The 21,501-nt window shown below is 40.3% G+C and overlaps 1 protein-coding gene across 1 annotated transcript; it reads left to right on the top strand.

Annotated features, from left to right (window-relative positions):
- Window positions 1–703: 703 nt before the first annotated feature.
- Window positions 704–17,726, top strand: IL10 (interleukin 10). Its single transcript, XM_086923408.1, has 5 exons — window positions 704–962; window positions 6,507–6,569; window positions 7,536–7,688; window positions 12,293–12,358; window positions 14,287–17,726. The coding sequence occupies exons 1-5, from the start codon at window positions 795–797 to the stop codon at window positions 14,374–14,376; spliced, it is 540 nt and encodes a 179-aa protein (XP_086779534.1). The 5' UTR covers window positions 704–794; the 3' UTR covers window positions 14,377–17,726.
- The last annotated feature ends 3,775 nt before the right edge of the window (window positions 17,727–21,501 follow it).

Consider the following 21,501-nt stretch of genomic DNA (forward strand, 5'->3'; position numbering starts at 1 on the left):
CGAGCACCCGTTCTGTGTGAATTAGAGGCTGTCTGCTCTCATTTTTGTTTCTCTCCTTTGAGAGCGCGAGAGAAGTTCACCCGCTGCGCCCCGGTGTGCGTTACCGCTCTGCCCTGCTCTCTGTGCGCGGCAGAGACGTTTGCCTTACCGCTTGTGCTGTTTCAGTTCTCTGTGAGGGATGTATGCACTGCTGGTGCCTGGGTACCGGTTGTGGCCATTAATTAACCTAACACGTCTCCCCTCTTCGTCTCTGGCTGTAATGTGAGACGAATTATGCCCTGTAAATCTTGCGCTACCTACTGGAAGCTATTAAAAGTGCACAAAAATGAATGGCGCAATTTAAGGCACGAAATCGCAGAACTTCAAAAATAAGAGCTGATTTGACACAGGACATACACGGCCATGTGAATTCCAGGCGTCAATAACTAGGAATTCCATTATCGAGGTGAATTTGTTAGAAAAAAATGACAAGCAAAGAATATGCTGAGGAGAACGCAGAAGGTTTTTTTCTGACCAAATATTGATGATTGCGAAGGGACGGCTGTATCGGGGAGGACTGCGTGGGAGGGGGCCCGACGGGGGTGGGGAAACCTGTGCCGGGAAGATTAGCAAGCTACAGTAACCTTAAACTTTACAGCGGAAGCTTTTAGAGGAAATTGCCACTCGTTGTAGGGTATATATAGGGTAATAGATCCGGAGGATGGAGGGTAAGGAGGCAATTTGCGTCTATTTGTGGGCTTCTAGGCGCGATCGGTGCAAGATTGAGGGGAGTGTGGTCATAGATAGATACGTGAATGATGCGGTGCCTGTGCCTGCTGCCTGCCCTCCTGGCAATGTCCGTCGCGGCTGGTTCCAGGAAGGCAGACGCACGCCCGGAGGATGGCTGCGCCCACGTCTCCCAAGTCTTCCCGTCCATGCTGCGCGATCTGCGCAACACTTTCGACAAAGTCAAGAACTACTTCGTAAGTATCTTCCATTGATTTCGTTGAACGTCCACCGAACAGATTTACGGGTCTATGTATTTTTCTTTTTTTTTAATGCAATGCAGGAAGCCTGTTAAGGATTCTGCACGTGTTAAATTGGCATATATGTTTTGCTTTCTAGCTTCCTTGACAACTAACGTAACTTTACAGATAATAACAGGAGATGGGGACCTTGTCTCTTCCCTCCCTTTCTCCGCCTGCTGTAAAATCTTATGCTTTTTTCTACCCAGCAGCCGCTCAATCAGTTCTCTTACAGTGTACAAACCCCACGCACTTGTAATTTTTCTGGATCTCGTACTAACTTAAAATGGCACCAACGTGCCTTCCCCTCTTCTCTCTCACTCAAGGCACACACACCTATCACCTACACCTGCTTACGCGTACCTCTCCCTCACACACTCACGCACACATATTCTATCGCCCCTTTCACATGCGCTCTCCAGCCCTCTTCTCACACAACCACTTCTCACTGTGTCCCACCCACGGTTCTCTCCGTCGTGTACACTTTCTTGCCCTCTCACACGCACACTGCTGCCTCTCTCGGTCTCAAAGCGGTTTCTTTTCCTTCTTAAACCAAAGGAGGCACGAAAGGAAACGGAGGCGTCTGCTTGACAAACATTTTGAGGACAGACACATTAAACTTCCGTTTAACGCGCCCAGGTTTCGTAGTCTCTCCGTTGCCGCTCTGAGCGCAAGTCCTGCGTTGTGTGCGCGGCGTTTCGCCGCTGAGTGCGGGTTCTTTATCAGAGGGAGACAGGATTCGGTCTCGCCCTCTTCAGCGCTCACCGGGAGTCCTCAGCTCCGCTCGGGTTCACAGGGACAGGGGCGCTTTACGGTTCTTTCTCAGCGCTAACAACGGGTAAGTTCCGTTTCATATTTTTATGTCCTCTGTAGACACAGGGCCACTGGGATTATGCACCACCGGAAGACCAAATGATGTGGTAAATAGTACTGCAAGACAAGGCAAATTAAGCGTTATAGTGCAGCAGCACTTTTTTTGATGGTGTAACTTAATTATTTTTACCGTAAACGCTGCTTTGACAGAGGTTTCACTTGCACCTTATTAGTACCAGGGGGTGGGGGGGTTGAAATGCCGCTCCGAGACGACAGGTAAAGCAGGAGGAGGCTGCCGTCTCGAAACTCGTGCCGCCCAGGGCGGTCCACATCCCCCCATTGCAAGACACGTTGCTGGATTTTTAGTAATTTTTGGTCCATTTATCGAAGAAACAATTTTTATTTTTGATAACAATCTACAAATTATGCAGCAGATGATGGGTTATATGGAAAATGTGTCAATTGCATAATTACGTGGAAATCTCCATTGCCCCATAATCATACGATAAGTAAAATACCCCCCCTCCCTCAAGCGCCTTGAGACCCTCTGGGTGAGTAGTGCGCTATAAAAATCTCTGAACTTGAACTTGAACTGTACAGTATTCCAGGTTATACTGTCCATCAGACCTCTTCCTATGATGGCTACTAGTGAATTTTTTGTGTCACCATGGATACGGACTGATTTGAGACATAGGTTATGAAGTAATGCACTGTTTCATGGTAGAGCAGACTATTTCAGACCTGGGACACTTTTCAGGCAGCGAGTAAGTTGTGAATTTCAAGTGTGTAAGACACCTCAGTGAATTAAACGTTCATTCATGAGAACCGACCGACATACATAGTCTAAGGGACAGATTTCATTTTTCACGCAGCACAACAATCAAATTTGTTGTGCATTACGAAAGTCGCAAAACACAGCTCAGAGCCTTATCTACCAATTATTTTTACTGCTGGTGTCATGTCCTCAGTTGGCGTAAATTCAGCAGTGGCTGTGCAGTAGTACAGCACTGGCTTTGTTTTGCCACTGCTGCAGGTATGCCATCTTTCTGAAATGCATTTGCTATACTCCTTCAGTGGCTATACAGCATTCGAGTGTTGTCTGCACCGTACCACTGCAGTATTTTCACACTAGCTGTGTTATGTCCCTGCAGTGGTATGCACATTCCAGGAGTGGGTTAGGGTCCTGCAGTAGGTAAGGTATGCTCTCTTTCAGCGCTGGCTGTGATATTTTCTGCAGTGGGTGTATGGTATTTTAGTACTCACTGTGTTATCTTGCTGCTTTATTTCAGCACTGGCTTTGATATTTTCTGCAGTGGGTGTATAGTATTTTAGTACTCACTGTGTTATGCTGCTGCTTTATTTCAGCACTGGCTGTGTTATTTTTCTGCAGCAGGTGTACAGTATTTTAGTACTCACTGTGTTATGCTGCTGCTTTATTTCAGCACTGGTTGTGGTATGTCTCTGTAGAAGATAAATTACAGATCGGGTTCTGTTATGATTCGGTTGTGGGTATGCAATGTTTTCGTACTAGTTGTTAAAGTTAGTATGCTATTTCAGCACTTGTTGTGTCGTTACCACAGTGTGTTTAGAGAATTTGTGCACTAATTGTTTAAGTTTAATGCAGTGGAAAGACAATATTTCAGCACTTGCCTTTCTGTGCTCCTGTATTATTTCAGCACTTGCCTTGCTGTGCTCTTGTGTTAATTCAGCACCAGCTTATTTATGGTCCTGGATTATTTCTTCTTGTTATGTTGGAATATGTGAGCACAAGCTGTGTTGCTACAGCAGTGCTGTGTTCCTGTATTATTGTTACGCGGCTCTATTGCACCACTTTAGTATTCACTTATGTCGCAGGAGTGTTTTGTGCTCAGAAAAGGGACTGAGTCTAAAGTTAACAGGGTCAGGCCAAGTTGGCAATGTTACCACAGCAGCATTCATATACACTGGCAATTTTGTTTGCTCTGTGTTTTTAGATCGAAGCTTTAAGAATTCATATTTCTAACTCATATAGTCAGATTTTCACTTACCTGGTTAGGCGATTCTATAGTGCTATTTCCGAACTTAATGTGGTTCTAATGCTGTTTAAATACCTAATACACATTTCAATGGGGAACCGCCTGCGGCTTTGTGCATTAGCTACCAGGGGGTCAGACCAGATATATTCAGTGAACTGTGTTATAAGGCAATATAAAATTGGTGGGATACTTACTCCTTAAGTAATAATCCACAACCTCAAAGAGTCTATACATAGTAGTTCATCTCTCACAGTGCTACGTCCCTGTAGTGGATTTTCCACTCTGTCAGTGTTATGCTTTGGTAGTGGAATTGCAGCACGGAAGACAGAATTTCAACTGTCACTATTTTATGTTCCTGCCGTTCTTGTCATATTACTGGCTCTTGGGATCATGCTACAAAATGTACTACAAAGGGCAGTTTTATAATGAGGTCCATAAACTTTTGAAGTAGCCTACCAGAGGCCACCCAATACCAGAGCACAGGGAATGACACACAGCCAACTCAACAGCATTAAGCAAGAGTACCAATAAGGAACTTGTGAAATTGAAATACACACTGTATTCCAATGACAGACTGATGGGATGTCAGGCGTCCTTCATCTCAGCAAGATGTGAGGAGCTGGTGGAAGCCCCCCTGCTGCAGGTTTCGGTAGTTATGAGTTATGACCATATTTGGAACTTAGGAGTCAAGGAGAGAGAGAACACATGGAGAGGAAGCGTGAGAACAAAGGACTGCTAAAGACACTGCAACCAGGAGAACACAGAGAAGACCAGTAGATATTACTCATTCAGGTCAAGAGATCAGGAATTCATTCAAAGGTGCGAGCATGGAAGCGTGGCCTGAGGCTGAGGTTCACGTGACCCCATCTCTTATGGGGCCATCCTTCTTTTTGAAAACCCCATCACCAACCTTCCACTATCGGGGACAGTGCTTTATATGAGCAGGTACTGTCCGGTCGTGAGTACTTGCACTTCTTTCATTTGAAATGGAGAGTACCTGCACTTCTCTGCACTGCTGCAATATATTTAATGGGAGAGTACTGGCACTTTTCAGGAGCAAACATCTACTGTAAACAGTGAGTACCTGCACGTTTACATTTCCATTTAAAGCACTGATCATGAGAGTGCCAAAGTGCTGCTGGAATGGTGAATGTTACTTTGCACTAAAAGGCTACAAAATAACATTTCATGAAAAAGAAAAACTTTTCACCGGCCTCTTGTGGTAGACACAATTATTAGGTGTGTATATTTCACATTAGTAATGTGCATTTTGTTTCATTTAACAAACGTTATTCTAGTTAAAACCTACTGCTTGGCTAATAAGAAGCTGAGAAATCCTCTACTCATATATATATATATATATATATATATATATATATATATATATATATATATATATATATATATATATATATATATATATGGTATAGTGGTCGGGAAATGTGAACCGTTGAGCAATAGACATTTCAAAGGGGTGGTGGGCAGCAGTAGCTGACATCCCAGGCGGGCGAATTTTAAAACCTTCAACTGTTTGGTGTGAAATGGATGCTCGGGAATTTCAAATAAACCACTTTAACCTTTGAAAAATAGCTATCAACGTGACGCCTAATGTTTAAACCTTTAAAGAATAACGAGTTACCTTTCCTGACATATATGTCATGAATCATGAATGCCTTAAGCATCTGTGCAACGAACTAAAAGTCATATCGCCGGAATACCTAAATGTGACCGCGTTCCTCAGCAGGGCAGGCCAGTTTGGCATGTAACGGGCCCCGCCCTCTCTGACGTCTCACTCAGCAAATGCCGCCCTGTGGTTACCAGTCATTTCTTTCTGCAGATGAGTAAGTGAGTGGGATGTAAAGCAGCAGTGCACATGCACCTAACCTCATCTCACAACCACGAAGGGTGGCCTTTAAGGGGGAAGTTCATGAATAAATGTGGGTCGATCCATGCTGAACGAAATTTGTGACTGTATTATGGGGGATTTATCAGGATCTCGTTGTTTGCCTTCGTACAGGCGCAGTAAGGGACCAGATGGCCACACAGGAAGAACATTCACCGTCTGCAGTGCACGCAAAAGATCAGAGTCCCTTTGAGTTACTCACGCTTGGTGTTCACGAGCTGTGCTGTTGATAGCATATGTGCTATCGGAGATACTGAATACGTAAAACCGTTATGGGCAGTTTAACTACTTTAAAAGCAGGCCAGGCTCAGAATGCGGTGATAACACCGCGTGTGACACAAAAACAAGGGAGCAACTCAAGTTGAAAGAACTAATGTAATCATACATCACAGCAGCTTTGGAATTCTGGGTATCACTCTCTCTTCTCTCCCAAAACAACAATTCCTGTTTTGTAAAAGATCTTCTGTGTCATAAAGAAGGTCGGCAGACGATCTTTTTGAAAGCCCTTAAAATAAGGGTATTGTGGTCCCACGATTTGGTGTAGATCCCACAATTTAGTAAGAAACTCGAGATTGGAACTGCAATGTCTTGGTCTATATTACAATATGCACTGGAGACCATCTTATCCTTGCTAAAATGTTTTCTCAAACTTGTAAGTGTCTTATATTTATATCTGCACTTTACCCGACAGATTTGAGAAATAATGTTCTGCCTATGTTTGCCCCTTTCATTTAAGAACACAAACTAATTTATTTTCTTATTTTCTTACAGCAAATGAAAGATAATAATCTGGACACAATATTGCTGCGCGATGATTTATTAGAAGATTTTAAGGTAGGCAAATTGTTTTACATACCACATTCAAGAATCTTGCTCCTTCCCTGGAATATCTTGACACAATTTATGGGCAGTGTCTAAATTTGTAAATGATGGGTTGTTTTGAGAGGTGTACTAAAAAGAAACAGATATTGCCTAATATACTGCTACAAGGGAATATATATTGCCTAAGGTATTGCTGAGTGTGATCTACAGTTGATGGTGAATAAAACACTATTCACTTGCCAGAGTGATTCAGCCACTGGGGAGATTTCATACTCGTTTGAACTGAGAAAGGGTAGCGTTCCTTTTATCAGAACCTAAAATAGTTTTCTATCCTCATATCCCTCCAAAATTGAAAAAAACAAACTCTGATCATGTGGGGAAACAATTTATTATAAGTTACGTCCAGAAAGATTCACCATAAATTAAAAAAAGAAAAGGATGTAATTGAAATTTCTTTTCGATAGGATTCACAGTCGGCCAATCAAAGAATAGATTTGTTTGTTCTTTCAAGAAGAGTTTCTAGTGTGATTCACCCATGATTTGGTTCCAATTTTGATCCTGTAACACCAGATTTTATTTTGGTTTTTAGAAGGAAGGATTCTGTTTTGGTGCAACCAAGAAAGAATTACATTTTTGCTTACTAAAGAACCAATTTGCATCTGCTAAGAGGGGATTTCATACTGGCTATTCAAAGAAGGCACTACATTTTGATTTGGCTGAATTGGATTCCATTTTCATTCACCTGCAAAGGGATGCGATTTCCATCTGCATTCTTATTCCTAATTGCCGACAAAGAAGTAAAGAAGTACCTTTCAATCAATCAGGTTTTGGTCTCCTTTCATCAGAGCCCTTATATGTCGCTAATGCAGTCACACATCAGCTGCAAAAATGTATAACTCGTCTCAAGAGCATATCTCCAACATAGTTGAAATGAGAAACATTTCTTAATCAATTATGCTCAATTTTCTTTGCCTGTAGGGTCAACTGGGCTGCCACTCTGTTTCAGAAATGATTCGCTTCTACCTGGATGAGGTATTACCCAAGGCCAACAGCCAAAACAAGCCCATCGAGCAGACAGTCAACTTCATCGGAAACATGTTGCTCGAGCTGAGGCATGTGCTCAAGCGCTGTGTGAGTATTTGCTCATAATATTGCAAGTTTGATGTCACTTAAAAGTGACAAAAACATATTGTTTGTGAAAGCTAATGCAAGCAAGGTCAATAACACATGGAATTAAGGCCTAAAGGAAACACCAAAACTCTTCTCCCACCAGATATTATACATTACAATATCTAAATTGCTGGTTAAGGGAATACCAAAGTGAGGTAGTCCCTGTCAAACCCGCACTAGTAAGGGAGACCCATATTAAAAGAGGAGAGCTTATTCCCAGTGACTAAAAGTACTTAGCTCTTTGAAAAGTCCAGTGTGGTGGGCCCTCCCTCATAGGCCTGGAGGGATCTATAGAAAAGACAAAGACACGTCATAAGTAGAAAAACAGAGATAGAAGACAGCTGTATCATTCATGATTCATGTAAAATTACACGAAGCATCAACAGGTTTTTTTAACCTAGCATCTATCATGAAAATAAACTCTACTTTGAATGTATGAACCCAAAAACATACACATAAGGGAGGTTATATGGTAATTAATTCCAGAGTCTGAACCACACTCACTGACAGTTCAACCTCCAAAAGGCAGTCTTTGATTTGTTGGTGATTGCCTGGCATTGGGCTTATCACAGACTCAGATTAACCTACAGTTTAGAGAGAAATGTCAACAATGTCTAGCACATAGAGATATATTTTTATGATCCAGAATGAGAGGGTAACCATTTCACTATTTATAGTTGGATGAAAAAAACTGGCACAATTGTAAACCAGCTTATGTAGATGGAGGTTATATTGGACATAAGCTAGAGACACATCAACATTTATAGAGTGAAAAAGATTTAAATCTAGTTAAAATATGGTGGAAACAAATCAATGTTACTTAGAATAATGTAAAAAATGTTGACAAAGCATCTGTATTTATTTTCAAAGTTTCTCAATGTTTAGAAAATAAGCTAATTTGAAATATGTAAGCTCTGTTCTCATTCACAAATATCTTCATCCACAGGGTGTCTATACACCTTTCACATTCTTCCAGTATTGCACATTTCTCTCAGCAGTCCTTCAGTGTCCTGCAGCTACTCAAACATTTCCTTAGCCCCCCATCTTTGCACATTTGTACACCTCATACAGCCTATGTGCACAATACATATGTTATAGTGGGTGGGATTCTCTTAATAACTAAGTAACTTGAGTGGGCAGCCTCCAGGCCATGCCAAGAATTACTAAGCATATGCCCGCTGCTTATTTTAGCCTGCTGCTCAATCACCATAATCCCATTAATTATTTTTTTCTGATATCGTTACATTCTCTCTCTGGAAATTCTGGTTCAGATAGAAAATGAATGGGCAAATTCCAAAATGTCAAAAATCTTCTGAATATTTGAATGTCCAAAACCTTCAAGAAACTAAGAAATGAAAATTTTTGGAGCAGAAAAATTCCCTGAATATTTTGTTTCAGTAAAAGTGACATAAAGGCACCCTGACACTAACCCTAACAAGACTTATAACCGCACTATCTTAACTTCTCGAATTTAAATAGAAAAGAACAATACAGTACAAAATGCTAACAATTCACAGGTCACCACATCCGATAATGAGTGGGTGCTCATAAAGACACACTAAACACTTCGAAGTAAATAATATGAGCCAGATTACCAGAGATGTGGTTTGATAAGGTGTGATTTACTCTTGTAATAATCCTGCCTTACTCCTGGAATTCAATAGCAAGACAGGAGTTCTCCTGGCTTTATACTGGTATTCATGAGTAAGCCAAGAATACTACTCAAGTAAGTCTCACCTGCTCACAGCCACATCTTTGTGAATTGAACTCTATGTGAATTTAGTGTTGAGGAAGGTCCAAAGAGACGGTACATAACATGGAAGTAATCACTTCTTTAATGGTAGTATGGCATGCTGCTCTCGCTCTGATCCCACTCATCCTTACAGAAATAGAATACGACCCTATCTTTCCATCTTTCCACATATGTATTATTATACCTAGAACAGGATACTGGTCACACCTGGTGGCAAATTCTCCTGGTTTTCCCAGTAAAGTATTTGAGCCTCAGTGGGAAAACCTCGCAGAGTTTAGCAAATGAAACTAGGATTAGATCTCAAGTGTTCAGGCTCCTCAGCCAATAATGTCCCAGTAGACGACAGTAAGAGACCAGTATTTCAATGTCACGGTAAGGAATGCACCCTACAATCCACATCCACGAGACCATAAAGAGACTAACCCCTTCTGATAAGACTATCTATTACTGACCCAGTTCTGTCTCTTCTGAATCATTCCTTCAACTCTGGAAAGGTGCCTAATGCATTCAAGACGGCAATAGTGGTACCACTCCAGAAAAAACAAGGTGAAGATCCTCTCACCTTGAAATACTACCTCCAAATCTCTATCCTACCTTATTTAGCAAAACTACTAGAGGCACATGTGGCACATAAGCTCTGCATCTTCAATAGGGAATCTGAATTTCTGGACCCTTGCCAGGCTGGCTTCCACCCTGCTCCTTCTACTGAAGCAGTCATCATATCTGTGGAGGACGACATGCCAGGGGAAGGCAACAAATGGGACACCCAAGCATTGGTGCTCCTCGACCAATCCACGGCCTTTGACACAGTGGACCACCATCTCCTGATGGACTGTGTCAGGGCCGCTGGGCTGAGGGGCCCAGCACTGGAATGCATCACCTCAATTTTAGGAGCTTGGTCCCAATCCATTTGCTTGAGTCCTTACACCTCACCTTAGGTCCATCTTGACTGCCGAGTCCCCTAAGGATCTTATTTATCAACCCACCTCTGCAACATCCACATACGTCCATTAGTTCATTCGCTTAGGAAGATACACTGCCAAATCTTTAACTATGCTGACGATATACAACTACTTTTCAAATTAGATAATTCCCCCAAATAAAATGCGTTTCCAATTGTCAATACTGTTCATCCGTGATTGGATCAAAAGCTGTAGTTTGACACTGAATGAAGAAAAAAATAAGTTATCATTACCAAAATTCGAAGTTATCATTACCAAAAATAAAGTCAAATATGAGATTGACTCATTCTGACCACCTGAGCTTGGAGATCCTTCTCTCCCAAAAACAGCAGTAAAAAGTCTTGATATAACCATTGATGCTGACTTATCCATGAATCCACAAATCGGCTCAGTAATCTCATCTTCCGTCCTAATGCTTTGCAAAATTTTACAAATGCCAAATATCTCAACTTAGATGCCCTAGTTTTCATCGCTCTTGGCCTCTCAAGGTTAGATAATGCCAAATCTTTTTGTGTTGGCTTACCCAAAGGCCTCATAAAAAGCCTCCAAGTCGTCCAGAACCTGGCAGCCCATCCTATCTACAAACAACCTAAATGTTGCCATATCACCCCCCTGATGAAGGACCTTCATTGGCTACCTGTTGAGCAAAAAATGATCTTCAAAGTCGGCAGCGCTACTTTTAAATCACATCATAGCTAAAGCCCCCACTTCATCAATTCTTGAATCATGAAGTACACCCCAAATCGCCTTTTACGTTCCGCCCATTTGAACTTTTTATCAGTTCCTCATTTCAAGAAGAAGAGACTGGGTGGTGCCAAGTTCTCAGTTATGGCCCCAAACTTTGGAACCACCCTCATCCCCCAGACAAGATCTGCAACTTGCCAACCTGAATTCATGAACATATTAAAAACCTGGCTATTCAGACAAGCCTACAACTAACACACTAATGCTGGTATCAATCACCCCCTGTTCCCTGCATAGGGCCATGAAACCGTTAGGTGAATGTCCTCTTTATAAACGCAGTAACATAACATAAGCCCTTATTTATGAGGCCTTGCAACACCTTTGCTCTGCTGTTACATCACTTTTTGTGACGCACCAGCGGCGTAAAAAATGCACCATGTGAAGCCCTATTTTACAAAGTGGCGCATCTAAGCAGATGAGTCACTTTGTAAAGCCCTGTGCTACATTATACCTGCGTCAGGGATAATGTATGCAGGGTGGGCATTTCCACTTAAAAAGCCTTGTAGATGTGGAGCAGTGAAATCTATCAGATTTCACTGCACCACTTCTAGGACGCCTCTACGTCAAAATATTACACCTGCCTCACAGCAGTCGTAAGACTGACTCAGTCCCTTTCACATGGGGCCTGCCCCATGTGAAAGGCCACATTGCTGGAGTTGTGTCACTTTTGTGACACACTCCAGCAATGCGTCATTATTGCGCCTACAAATATGTCAGAAATACTGCTGTATCGGTAACTCCTTGTGACATGATGCGTCATACAGTAAATATGACACATCCATCATGTCACAAGGAGGGCGCAGTAAAAACTGCTGCATCGCTGTTTTCACGCAGCAATGCAATAGTTTTCATAAATAAAGCCTAAAACATCTAACATGACAAAGGTAATCAGGGTTTTCTTCACCAAAGTCAATGTACATCAGGGCAGTAGCATGCACACCATGATGCTCAAATATATTGAACAGCAGTCTGGTTGCTGATGTGTTCCTGTATAACCAGCTCCTAAGCACATGCTTATGGAACAATTTGTGGTCTGTATAACTTAACTTTTGCATGTTGCATGTTAGCTGGAAAGTGGACTAACATTTGTATGATTTTCTTCAAAGCATCGTTTTTTGGACTGTGAGAAGAGGAGCAAAACTATACGACAGATCAAGGAAACCTACAGCAAGGTGAGTACTAGTGCACACTTCATGTTCTCGAAAGAACTTCGGCATGGTGTTCCCTAGCAATTACGATGAAAATTCAGTGTCACTGTAATTGTACATATTTACAGGACAAAACAAAATAATATACATAAGTAGAGCTTGCATTTTTTTGTCATTGTCTAAGTAACTTCAGGCTATTGGTCAACTTTGCAAATAACACTTCATGTATGATTATGAAGGGAATTCTGTGTTAGATCTACAAGATTATATTTACTCAGCATAACATTGGTCAGAGAGGACAAATAGGAGCGGCCAAAATTTTTTTTTACAGATTTTTTTTTAACAAAGATTTACGATGTTTTTAAGCTCTTTGTGAAAAATGCAAAGGCCTTGCAATGTCACAGTAAGTCACCATTGGATGAAATTTCCTGTAAAAAAACATTCTGTGAGAAATATTTCCGATTTCAATTGGGATTTTTCAGGAGTATATTTCAAGTTTGCAAACTGAACATTTTGAAAAGAGCTGGAAAATATTTCACCAAGTTTGCAATGTAAAATCTTTGCAACTTCCAGCAAGTGGAATGATGGCTTTTTCTTCTCATCTCCAAATTCTAGTTAGCTTTAGAAAAACAGTGCAGGACCCCCACTGTTTCTTAAAACGAATATGGTCCTGTTAGTAAATAGAACAGCGTTTTCATACAAACTGTTCTTGACATACACAGAACAATCCAGTGAAAGAGGTAACCTTATTTTATGAAGAGAAATCGTAAATATGGGTAGGAATGTAGGGAAGACACAGGAAGAGATCTAAGAAGAAATCCTACTGCTTGTAGTGGAGTTTCCTTCTGCGTCTCAGAAGTTCAGCTTTTCCTGGAATGTTCATGATGAGTCATTCCACAGAAATTTGAATCTTCCTCAGAGTCATTACGTCCATGCGTGGAGGAGGTGGCATGATCATGTTCAGGAGTGACCTCATTGCGACAGCAACTAAAGTACTTAGCAAGTTAGTCATAGAACTATTTGAGGAAAATATCCAGTCTAAAACGAATGTGTCGACACATTATTGAGCAGGTTGACATATTCAGCTTCCCGTAAAAAGTTCAGTCAATGGAAGTTGCAATCTCATCACTACAGACTTATAAACGAAAAATGTGCACTCATTCTCAACATAGCCACTTGTATGTGTGTGTGTTTTAAAAGGATGTATATAATAATGGATTTTATTGCCTGACGCAATGATGCCAAGAATCAATTTCACAAAAAATTCTGTTCAACCAAGTGATTTTGAAATATGCCGTATTTGTGGATTTCTCTACTGCAAATGCTAGTAGAAATCGGGGACAACCATCAAGTAGGTGGAAATGGGCAGAGACAATATTGGAAGTTTGTGTGTATACACAGGCATTTTGTCTGCCTAGTCTCACCCTGGAAACCCACGTAAGGTACTTTTAACAAGTGTAGGAGTACGTGTGTTTTACGGCGCCAGAGATGTAGGTGAGATAGTTTCTGTACCTGGAAAATCATGTCTAAGTGAGGAAAGAATACATTAATGCATGTCTGTTTCACTTATACATGCAAATCATGCTCCAGTGTTAAAGTAGACCAGTTGGAAAATGCATAACAATGCTCATTATGTATATTTCCATACATACGCTTGTGGGGTTTAAGTAACCCTGCGTAAAGTAGACAATCTACTCCAATTATAACTATGTTTTGCAAATTTCCGATTTTTAAAAATATTTTTGCCCCTCATAAGGCAATATAGCTTGTTCCTCTACGTTTTTCCTTCACATAATACAACATGTTATATTACCCTTCCATAAGACATTCCAGTGAACATTCTTTTTTACCACCCAGTGAAACAAAAAAATGCAAGTGTCAGAGCTATTAATTTTTCTGTCTACACATAATAAAGCAATGTTCTAATGTTTCCTCCTCTTTTACTCACGCAGATGCAGGACAATGGTATCTACAAGGCAATGGGAGAATTTGACATCTTTATTGACTACATCGAGGAATATTTGATGGGCAAGAAAAGATAACAAGAAGCCAACGATCAGCATGGACAAATGACACAGTGCCTGACCTGGGAAATGAACTTAAAAGCCTTGACAGATAACCCTCAGGTTGTCAGATTGAGTGTAACTCTTGAATCTAGAAGGATGCTGGTGATCCCTCAAAGAAGAGCTGGCGAGAGCATTTCATAAGAATCAGCCCATTTACCAAAGTAAAGTATGGAGGTACCTGGAGAAAGGAGCAGATGCTGGTGTTTTCCAGATGGCAGCTGGCTTTAGGATAGGATAGGAGTATTTTCTTTTCTGTAAATGGATCTTGTGCACCAATGTGTAATCATAGGAGTGGTAGCACTACATGAAATATAATTACATTGAACGGGTAAAATGGGGCAGGTTGTCCTATGCATGACGGGCTATAATGACTGCGCTAACAAAATATTGTAACTTATAGGCAAATAGTTTTGTATTTCATATTTATTTATTGATTGACAATTTCTGTTTGGTGGTGATTGTATGGTTTTAGTGGTTCAAGTCTCTGCTACTGGTTAGGGAATAGTCGTCTTTTTAACAGCTTAAGGAATTTGAGTAGGGTGTGTTTGCACCTCTGTGTTATCAAAAGACAGGGCCATTATTTGAGGCCTGCTCTGCTTTAGAGAGTCTGATGTCTCCGTTAGTGTTAGTTTTTTAAATAGGTGGAGGTGGTTTATACCAGAACGTTTGAAGCAGGTCTGAGATTTTTTACTCTGGAATTAATTTTATTCAATGTTTGTAGATAGAGTTAGCTGTGATTATTTATTTTTGTGTGAGTTATTATTGCTGCTGGATTACTGAGCACCTATTGAACAGTCTGTGGATTGTATTTGTCTTCTTTGCAGGTAAATGGCCAGTTTTTCAAAAGCTTTCAGTAGATGTCATCACAATTGTCCATTTTCACTCCCTTTACAATCATAGTTTTTTTCTTTCTGGAGAAACCTTTCAACGGTCTGCACCGAATTTGTAGATATGGCTTTAGTAGTCTATTTCTTTTTCCCGTTTTAGCTAAGTTACGTGAATCCCTAGGTTTGGTTAATGGTGACAGTGGTGCTTAAGTTAGAAACACATATTGCAACCAAAAACTGCCATCTGTTATCCTCTGTTATGGTTCATTCACATGACAACGGAATAGTGAGGTTTTATAATGAAAGTATAGTTAACTCATATTTTCTGCTGTCATCAAAATATATATATATATATATGTGTCATAAGCATCTTTTGAAGATAGCATTTTATAATAGGGTGCAATTAATATTCAGATCACCTATGCTGAAGTTAAATCCTTCTATCAAGTTTTACTTACCATGCCACAGATCTGAAACTAATCTCTGTATTTTCGACGCAGCTCTTTGGTATAAGGGAAAAATTTGCTCTACTTGCTTCTGAAGTCATCCAAGAAAATCAAGGATACTGTGACAAAACCAGTAGTGCAAAACACTAGTGCACATTCCCACTCAAGCAAGAAGAACATCATAAGTGTGAACTCTTGTACATCAATTTTGCAGAAAGGAAATGGCATGACAGCACAAATCAATGTTTTAACAATACCAATCTGACATCTTGGGTGGCTAAAAATGTTAGGTCTATACACAGTGGTGAGCCTGCACACGTTATATACTTAAGGATATATGTTACACGAGAAAGCACAGAAGATTGATTATCTTATGGAAATGTGAATCTTACTGGATTTTATTTCTGGTCAGTAAATACCCAGCATGGATAATTAAGAATCATAATCTCTAATTTTTCTTAGAGATAAAGAGACCACTTCTGTCAGTATCTATACTGATTATTATAACATAGTACAGTTATGTTTGGAATGGTTTGCTACAATGTAGTATTATGGTGTTCCTCTCTTTTTTTGAGGTTTGTACCATTACAACTTTTTATTTTATACTTTTTAATACGTTTTGATATTACATAACTTATCCTTCTATATAGAAATTGTGATACAAGTAAGAACCGCATATATGTGGTTTAAATAAAGTGTTCGAATATGAAAATGTCTGTGAATTAATTACCCAAATCATAATTGTAATTATTATTTCTAGGTAGAGCTGTTCAGCAAAGAATTGAAACATAGCTCTGTCAGGATTTGATATTGACCTTTAAATTTATTACATATTAGTGACATATTGCAGCAAAAACATCACATTTTGTATATAAATAATGAGATATTTTTGCGTAGCAGAATTTTATTTTTAAATTTTTTTGTAAATAATTAATTAATTCATCAATTGTTCATTGTAAATGAAGGCTTGTCATGAAACTTTTTTACCTTCATCAGGCTTCAGAGGATATGAAATCTTGCCGGGTCTTGGTACTATGACCCCAACTTTTAAATGGAATTCAAAATACAGAGAACCCTATTCATAAGCTGTATTTGTGTATTATGTTTAGTATTACAATAGTAAAAGTAAAGTACTACAAAATGCAAATCACAAACCTACAAGTGGAAATATCCACATCTACCTCTCCTATCTTTTCTATGGGGTGATCCTCACAGATGTAAGCTTAGTACTTAGTAATAAATGTGGAACGAACCAAGGGACTGGCTGGGAAAAGGGGGAATACTTACTACTAAATTTAAGGAGTTACGAGGCATAACAAGGTGTTTAGAAAGGGTTGGAGAGGGGTTAAATGATAAGCCTATGGCTATTCACAAACTAACTTCTAAAGTTACCAGAGTCACAAGGGACCCAATCAGTGCTAAATGTAGTCCAGCTCAGAGCTGGATCAATTCTAGCACAACACATGGAAAATAACTGGTACTGTAACACCCGCTAATAGAAAATAATAGAGGCAAGGACCTAAAATAAAACTCCATAAGGAATAATTTTACACTGCGTTTAAAAATATTTTCACACCTTGCTTTGAATGTAATATTATTTGTATTTAAATATAAATAAATCATTTTAATTCATTCTGTAGGAAAATTACTCAAAAGTGTGAGAGTAAACTTATACCTGAAACTTACTCTCAAATGAAAGTTACCTTCCTGAATTGCCCCAAGAATTATTAGATTGCATAAAGGCTTTACAGCCTTATATTGTGTTCAAAATATGTTGTTGGATAAGCTGAAGTTTTGGAGCAGAGAAACCCAGTATCGCAGCACCATTGATCAATGCAGCATTCTCATCTTCTGAAGCAGTGAACTGCCTGCCTTTCAAACTAATCACCATAAGCACCGATTCCTTACACCACAATGCCTGTACCATGTTAATGCAATTTATGCACAGTTGTTTTGTTCTGTTATCACCTGCTATTTTCAGTAGGTTGTTTAAAGTATTTTCTGTCTGTTTAATGCACCAGTGGTTGTGATGTTTTGATCAATAAATTATTCTAAATAGACCTCACTGCATCTGGAGTGCTATAGTACATAATCTCCTTAATTTTTATGCTTTTTGTTTCAGTAGATTTTTCTTTACTAGAAACTGTGAGTAGTACCTGGTTTCGTTGTTCCAGATTTTTCTTATGGCTGATGCTTTGTTTTGCTCAGCCACAGCCGGAATTCGTCTCTCATTCCTTATTACAGGTAAGATACATTTCCATAAGAAGATAGTTCTCACCAAAAGATCAACCAATAAATTAATAGAGAAAGGAGAGACAAGTAGTCCATGATGTGCACTGCATATTCTTCTTCAAGTTCCTAATGATAACTGTTAGACCAGTCAGTTTTAGTGTGAACGCCCTCCAAATATGTTGCCTACTACCTCCATTTTTGTGCTGAAATTAGTTTTTTGTTGGCCTTATGACTAAGTGCACTGTACCACTACTAGCCACTGCTAAAGTGCGTGTGCTCACTTCCATAAACAAGGTTTGAGTAGCTTACACCTGATTGACATATTTAATTTACTTGTAAGTTCCATGTAGAGTGGTATGCCATATACCCAGGGCCTGTGAGCCCACAACACTTATTGTGCCACCCACTTACGTAGCACTTTAAAACATGCCCCAGGCTAACTAATTCAATAAAAAAAACTTTATTCGGTTTTAAGAAAAAAACATAAAAGTTGCACCACTCCATAAAATAATTTATAAACATACAATTCATGACAGTAAAGATAAGAATCAATCCAGTAAAAATAGGGAAGAATATATCCGTCAAGATACATGTTAAAAGGAGAGTATAAAAGCGGACAACCAGTAACCAAACATACAAATTCAAAACTTGTAATTAATGGGATGCCATCTTATATTCGGGGATTGTTAATTCTCCATACAGTTTCTAGATCTCAATGACGATTTCAAACAGCCTATTACAAATTGGATAGATTCTGCTTTCAGCATTTGTAAATAAAGGAGAGCTGGACGTACTTGTATAAAATTCAACTTTTTTAAAAGGGGTAGTAAGAAAAAGCTGCGAGGTACTTCATACAATTTACAAAAGAACATAAAATGCAGCAAGTCCTGTGGAGACACTCTGTCACAGCCACAGGATGCTAACACTTGGCCTCTACAGCTCCCTTTTGGTTCAGCAAGTAAAAAGTGAAAATAATCCAAACGAAACCTGGTCAATAAAAAACGCTCATGGCTCGACAGGGGCCACAGAAGATATGGTTCAATAGATGGAGTAGTTTTAAGCATAAAAAATGTACGGACACTGGGTTTGCATAGTTCTACCCCGTCTCTGCCAAGGTTTTTGAGGGAGTTAAAAGTCTTCTTTACAAATTCCACATCCGCTACGGTAATAAGATCAGGCTTTAAAAAAACATCTGGTCGCCCCAGCTCTTCAAGACAATCCTTTATATATTTTTGCCATGGGATGCATATCATCTGGTAGAGGCTCAAAACTTCTATCAAAATCTGGTGTTTAAGAACGAAATCTTTGTTTAACCAGCATTTGAGCCAGAACAGCAAAGGGCGCATGGCCAAAGTAGCACAAATAAATGGCAGCCCTGTTTCTTCGTGTATCACCAAATTTGAAGATCCTCTAGGCACCCCAAGGAGTTGTTTTAGAAACGTGTTCTCCGCCACCTGGAGAACGTCGGTTGCTGCATAGCCCCATAATTCGCTCCCATAACTGGCGATTGCAACGCTTTTAGCCAGGTATAATTTCAACATTGCTGCAATAGGGTGCTTGCCCATCTTTGCAGCAAAGTTGAAAATAGCTGTGTTTGCCCTTATAAGCTCCCCCTTTTTTCTCTGAATAAGGGACCCCCAGTTCAAGCGATCATCTAATAGGACACCAAGGTATGAGAATGTCGAGGTCAAAGGCACTTTCTCATCATCCACTTTAAAGGGGTACTGCTTTTTGGGTCGTATCCCGACCTGCATAATATAAGATTTAGAACTATTAATAGCTAAGTCACGATCAACAATAAAGCACCTAAAGGTGCCGAGCAAGGTCTGGAGGCCCCTCGACCATCCTGGCAATGAGGACCACATAATCCGCATAAAGCAGGACGGGCAATCCTCGTCGCCCCACATATGGGAAGTCGGCCCCTGTTTCCACCAGGGACTTTTCCAGATCATTAATATATAAATTAAAAAGAAATTAGACCAAAATGCACCCCCTTTCAATTTTAAAATCCCTAGAAACCCGAAGATCCTGGGCAAATCTGATGTTAGCCTTAGTGTCCCAATGCAGGTCCCCCAGGAAGTCAACCAAGCCGTCCTCCACCCCCATGGCCCTCATGGATTGCCACAGTTTCCCCCAATTGATGCAGTCAAAAGCGGAGGATCGATCCATGAAGACTATGTAGATTGTACCCTGGCGGGCAACCGTGTACTTCCCTAGGATCATGCATAAATTAAGGCATTGGGCTAAATTAGAATGCCCTGGGCGAAACCCATATTGTATATCAGAGACAATCTTATTCTCTTTTGCCCAGGAGGCTAGTCTATTCAGTAAAACTCCACCCACAACCTTGACCACGGAATTAATAAGGGAGGCTATACATTTCAGCCTGAAATGCAGTTTTAGACTGCCAATTCGACTTGGCAATATAACTCCTTGCGAAACCTTAGACTCCCCTTTTATTACATATAAGTCACCTCTAAGCTACGCCCTAGTTAGCCCATATGGCAGGGTGCATTGTAATTAAAAGGTTAGGCATGTGAAAAACTCCCGTATTTGCTTTTCATGACTGTGAAAAACAAATTCAGGAATTTTTCTCTACCGGCACATTTAAAACTAAAAAATACATGCCCAACCTAAAGGCTAACTTGGGGTAGCATATGTAATAAAAGGGGAGTCTAACGTTTGGCAAAAGGGTTTATTGGAATGTGAAAGTGGATTATTAGTAGTGGTAAATATGCATCTACCACTGGCAATAAGGTCACTAACACAGTCCAGGGCTCTGAATAGGTCTCAGAAAATTATTCCCATGCTCAACCCTTGGTAGCTTGGCTGCGAGTAGGCAGGCTTAACATCAGAGACAGGTATGTACAGCATTTCAAAACACCAAATCAGTAAATAATTGAGACACAATAACCATTAAAAATCCAACACCAATTTATAAAAATAGTAAATATTTGTAGCTTTAAAATGACACCAAAATGAAAAAGATCCAATGTAGGCAAGTGGAGATATACATTTTTAAATATTTAGAAACCTATAGCACATATTGGGACATCTGGTCACGCTAGACTCAGGACAAAGTCAAAGTTTCAGTCCGATCGTGATGGAGCCCTGCGTAGCTATCCCTTGTGACAGACCAGACATTTCTGGAGCTTTTTTTCCCATGGTGACCCGAGACTCTCCACCAGCCTGGCTTCAGTGAGGGTTCACCGGCCTGCTTTGCGAAGAGTGTGGCTCATTTGTCTCCCAGAAAGCACTCTTTCTCCAAAACTCAATATGGCTAAAGTGTCAGCAGAAAGGCAAGAGTTTGCTAAACCAACTTCCAGGATGTCTCATCGCCATAGCCTCCCTCCCTCTAGCATCTACACATGCCTTCCTTAAGCATGCCATCTAGCTGGGTTCATAGGGGGTGAGCAAAGTTGGACCTGACTTTCTCTGCCTGTCCCCCTGGCCTTTGAAGCTCATGGTTTACGACCCCTCCTCCTTGCTCTGGCATGTCTATGCAGTAGAACCCTCTCCTCCCAGAATGGTTGTACACCCCAGGTGCCGCTTATCACTTCATCAAAGCAGCCTGGCTAATCCAATTAAATCTGACC

This window comes from Lissotriton vulgaris, chromosome 5 (genome assembly GCF_964263255.1).
Source record: "Lissotriton vulgaris chromosome 5, aLisVul1.2, whole genome shotgun sequence".
Classification (NCBI taxonomy): Eukaryota; Metazoa; Chordata; class Amphibia; order Caudata; family Salamandridae; genus Lissotriton; species Lissotriton vulgaris.